We start from the raw sequence: 4838 nt of genomic DNA on the forward strand, positions 1-4838 counted from the left end.
GATACATTCTGAAGAGCACTTACTTCAAACGAAACCCTGATTGACTTTCTGTATTTTTCACCTCCGTATTCAAGGATGCAGGACTGAGTTTTCAAATATTTTCTTATCGACAACATTTTATGCTGGCGGTTCATAAGGACAACGGGGATGATAGAACTCTTTGACTGTTTGAGTGGGAGTTGTACATGGTTACATTATCGTCGCCACAATATTTTAACAGAGGAGCTTTCACTACTCAGTAAATTCCTTCAGTAAGGTGGAGTCTCTTCTTAATTATTAACTCCGCCAGAATCATACACAAAATAGGAAGATATGTATCATATCAGCTGGCTAGTCACTAACATAACCTTCGCAAAGACATACTACACTACCTACTTCTACTGCCGAATACAACCAGAAACCCGGTTACATTCATAAAAATATCACCTAAAAAACTGCATTACCTATAGGTATACGTAATGTTGAATGTTTACGTATACCAACGTATACGTACACATTCAAATTCATACATGTCACGCGCAGAAGTGGCTGCAGAGCTACAACATCAAATACCAGAAAGGGCTTCAGGCGAGGTCCGATAGTCTTCCATTTCACTGGAAAGTTTCTGTGATCCCGAGCAACCTAGATCTACAAACTGACCAAAGTCATCTCTATTCATAGATACTCTGTATAAAAAATCCAACCTACCTCAGATCTGTGAGAAGATAAAAGCATTGGGAAGGTACAATCCGCCAGGGGTGAACTTCGGCATGATAAATTATAATCCGACACAGCCCTGAAGAAATGTTTTTGCAGAACTTAAATTAACTCCGTCAGACACTATGCCACAAAAAGCCTAGAAAAACATAGGTACGGCGAGACACATAAGATTATGTTTTTGAAAAGTACATGGAACTCGCTAGATTACATGTTTTGTGCAGTTAATCTATGATGAATATTAATGCATAATACATAATTCTCATTAAAAAATCTATTGCAACTAGGCCGGTACACAACGAAAACATATTAAATAAGAATAACAGTCACGACTATGTCACGACTCTCTCTTGAAAGATTCCGCCATTTTCACTTATTAGACGATAGGTGGAAACAGTATTTTTGGAAGCCTAGAGTAAATATTGAACAAGGAGGGAAACCACGAAAACCATTTTCAATGAATAAAAAGAACCCTGAAAATTTAGAACCGCAATTTTTCAAAATTTAATTTTTAAATAATCTACAATCGATTCCTACATACAAATGGATTGCATAAAGGAGGATCGATTCCAACTCAGTGAAGCTGATTTCTGTTGCCACTTTGGTTGCATTAAACCTGTTTTCAAAAATGTCCGCGGCGCGGTGGTGAGTGCTATGATATCCATATTTTTCCAATATTTTGCAGCATAATATCGGCAATTACTGGAAATGGCATTTAACTTTATGAATTTGATAGATGATATCATTATGTACACCTTCGATATTTATAAATATTATCATTTTCCTGTGAAACTCAGATCACCTTTTTTATCGAGAGTGGCGAATTTGGAAATCTATTTAAATGCGCGGTGGTTGACAGCATAATTAGAGGCTGTTTTGAGGATCCTCTTTTTTAATATGTGTGCCTACGTGCCTACATGGTATGAAAATTATGCAGGAAGTTGTTTGGAAATAGCGCATCTAGCTAACTTTGAAACTATTTGGAAGTTTTTCCTAAATATTGTTCATTCTACGTTGTACATTTCTGTGGTTCCTAAAACTGCGGATTGCAATTTACAGTTACTTAGGCTTGTAAAGCGTTTAATCTTCCAATATGCTGGATTGTCACTCAGCATTGCCTTCTTTAATACAGTATTAAAGGAGGGCATGCACTCAACCATTCATTACCAAATTTGCCCCTCCCCCCCAAACTCAATACTTCTCTTACGTTAAGGGACTGTTAGCCATGTGTTTGCATATAAACGCCCAATACTCCTTTACAAGGATACAAAAACTCTTCAACTAATACAAATTAAAATTTTTTGATAAAATTTGGGGGGCGCCCATGCGATGCCACTCCATGAGATGTCATAGGGACCTAGTTTCTATATTAGTAGATAGGAGATTTACATCATCTGAGATTACCAATGCGTACCTAAGGCACAGAGCTCAGGGAAACATGTCTTAATAATCACCTATTAAAACTGCCTAAGGTTGGAAAGTTTCCTTCGTTTAATAGGGTATTAATAATCCTTATTTAAGCCAAGCACTAACTGCTGGCAGGGTACACTGCTACCTGCATTGTATTAGCGCTCAAAGCCTCTCCCCAAGGTCACCTCACACGGCGACAGAGGGAACCAGAATGACGTCACACGGGCTTTTCCCAGCATTCATACTTAGTCATCGCGTTTTTTCGCACTTGAAAATTTTCACTTTTCATTTATTTGCGAAAAACAGATATCGTTATTAAAAAATCTAAAAGTGTGAAATACGTTCTCCAGGAGTAATAATCTTTCGATTTAGGCAATCAAAAACTAATGGGAAACCACCCTATTGGGCCCGACCCTTCCACTCATCTATGATCCTCCTCATAGCAGGATTCCATTGTGAAATGGTTATGTTGTAAATGGTTTTTGCATTGAAAAATTTGGTTACATACTCCTATTTTTTTATATTTTGAAATTAATTCTTTGTTTTTTTTTTGTGGGCATAAGCAATTTCGAAATGAAATTTTTGCACTACAATGAATGGACTTCTGGAGTTAAATTCTGGCTACCTTGTGTTCACTAAATTTGTCATTATCAACACTAGAAATCCATTAAAAATTCTTCAACGCTCAAAAAATCATATTTATACCAATGTAAGTGTAAATTAACCCATTTATGCCGAAGGTTTGAAAAATGCGAATTTTACCCTGGTTTTTACATATTATAGATAAAAATACGTATGAAAACAATATCTGAAAGAAAAATCAATGTATCTCTTGCCAATTATTAATTACGTGGTGTTCCAAAAATGGAACACTAGGCAAATCTACTACTATGACGTACTCAATGATAACATGCAAATCATTTGATTCAGTCATTTATTAACTCACTATTAAGAGTGATATTCAGGTAAACACCTAACATGAAAGGATGCATTGCATTTTTTACATTGTTAAGTGATATTTTTGTGACAATGGACAAAATATGGTCAAAATCTTTAAGAACAAGGTAAAAACTCTGATGGAGCTGGGAACACCCCTGCACATTGCTTTGCCTCGCTTCCTGTTTCAATACAGGATTACTCCTCATGTAACTACAGGTGAATCCCCTTGTGTGTTAATGTTTGGAAGGACAATTCATTCTCGACTATCATTAGTGAAACCAAACCTTGGAGACACTGTGAACAACAAACAGAGTGCGCAAATGGTGGCCCAAGGTGGAACATTCCTTAGAGTGTTGCATAAAAATGAAAGAGTGATGGTGAAAGTGCACCCTCATGGTCAGACAAAATGGACTTCAGGGGTTGTAAAGGAAGGGTTAGGATCGAGGTTGTACTCTGTGTTAACAGATGAGGGTGTTCTTGTCCACAGGCACATCAACCAATTGAGAGCAAGGGGAAGCCTGGAATCAGCAGGGATGGAGGTGGAATCAACGGAAAGGGAACCGGTAGTGGAGAGCAAAACCGCTGAAGCACCAGAGGAAGAGGAAACCACTGGGTTTTGGGAACCACTTTCCAGGGGAGAGACACCAGACATGGGAACATGTAGGGTGGAGACTGACAAGGGGAGGGAAAATAGGAAGTACCCACTGAGGCGGAGAAAGGAAAGAGTTATTTTTGACTTGTAAATGTGCATTCTTGTAAAGAAAGGTAATATTGTTTAGACGTGTAAATCTATTGAGTTATTTTCTTGTATTTGTAAAATTACATCTTCGAGATTGGGCTAACATCATTCAGTATGTGTATACCTAGTATTGTTAATGCAAATTTATCCCCTATTGGAAGGGGAGGATTGTAATATATTTGTGTTTTATATTGTATTGTTTATATGTGAAAAAGTGCATTTTGTTGCGCAATTGTTTTGGCGCCAATAAACGGGAAGTAGCGTTCCTGAACCACTCAAGCTGCGACCGTGAACGAGCTTAGTCATTACAAAATAAAAAACAGTAGATACCGTAGCGACACATTTTTACGTACTCATTATCTTTGCAATTTATTCTTAATTTGTATAGGATTGGAGAAGGGAGAAGGCTAAAATGGAAGAGTTATAGAAGATATGAATCAATAAAACGTAATGAAAGAGGAGAAATGCTCCTAGAATGCTGTACAAAACACAAATATGTGGTTGACAACGCATTGTCTAATAATGACGCGTAAAGTGTGTATTCGTAGAAAATACTTAAGATTTAATTAACAAGCAAAATTTCGTTTATCGTACATTTCAGCGAAGCAGAGGTTTAAAATTAAACGAAGGTCTGTAAAATCTACCCTAGGGCAAAGGTCGGCTGTAATCATAAAAACATGAGAATGAAAATCCATCTTATTTGATAATATTTCTTAAAGTGTAACACCGGAAGACGAAAATTGAAGTTATGAGGAGAAGAGAAATAGTCCAGAAGAAGAAATGGATATCAGATGAAATATTAGACCTCATGGGAGACAGAAAGAAAATTCAAGAGATGGAAAACGGAAAGACAGAATAAAGTGCTAAGCGATGCGAACCTATGCGGTGATATACAAAATAACATCTCGCATGGAGAAGTGGGAGCTAACTATATAATTGTGAGGAACCATTTCAAGGAAAAATGCAAGTATTTAAGTGGCACGAATGCATTATATTCTGATTGTGAACGAAGGGAAATCTTAAGAGGTGGAAAGAATACCTGGAAGAGTAACAC

At 37.1% G+C, this 4838-nt stretch overlaps 1 protein-coding gene across 1 annotated transcript; it reads left to right on the forward strand.

Annotated features, from left to right (window-relative positions):
• Positions 1–3182: 3182 nt before the first annotated feature.
• On the forward strand, positions 3183–3788 carry LOC124160472 (uncharacterized protein K02A2.6-like). The gene has a single exon (XM_046536327.1). It carries the CDS (start codon positions 3183–3185, stop codon positions 3786–3788), a length of 606 nt encoding a protein of 201 aa, XP_046392283.1.
• The last annotated feature ends 1050 nt before the right edge of the window (positions 3789–4838 follow it).

Source organism: Ischnura elegans, chromosome 6, assembly GCF_921293095.1.
Source record: "Ischnura elegans chromosome 6, ioIscEleg1.1, whole genome shotgun sequence".
Lineage (NCBI taxonomy): Eukaryota > Metazoa > Arthropoda > Insecta > Odonata > Coenagrionidae > Ischnura > Ischnura elegans.

What these genes read in the sequence shown, in the direction of transcription:
- LOC124160472 (XM_046536327.1), top strand. Translation starts at nt 3,183, where the DNA reads ATGGAGCTGGGAACACCCCTGCACATTGCTTTGCCTCGCTTCCTGTTT.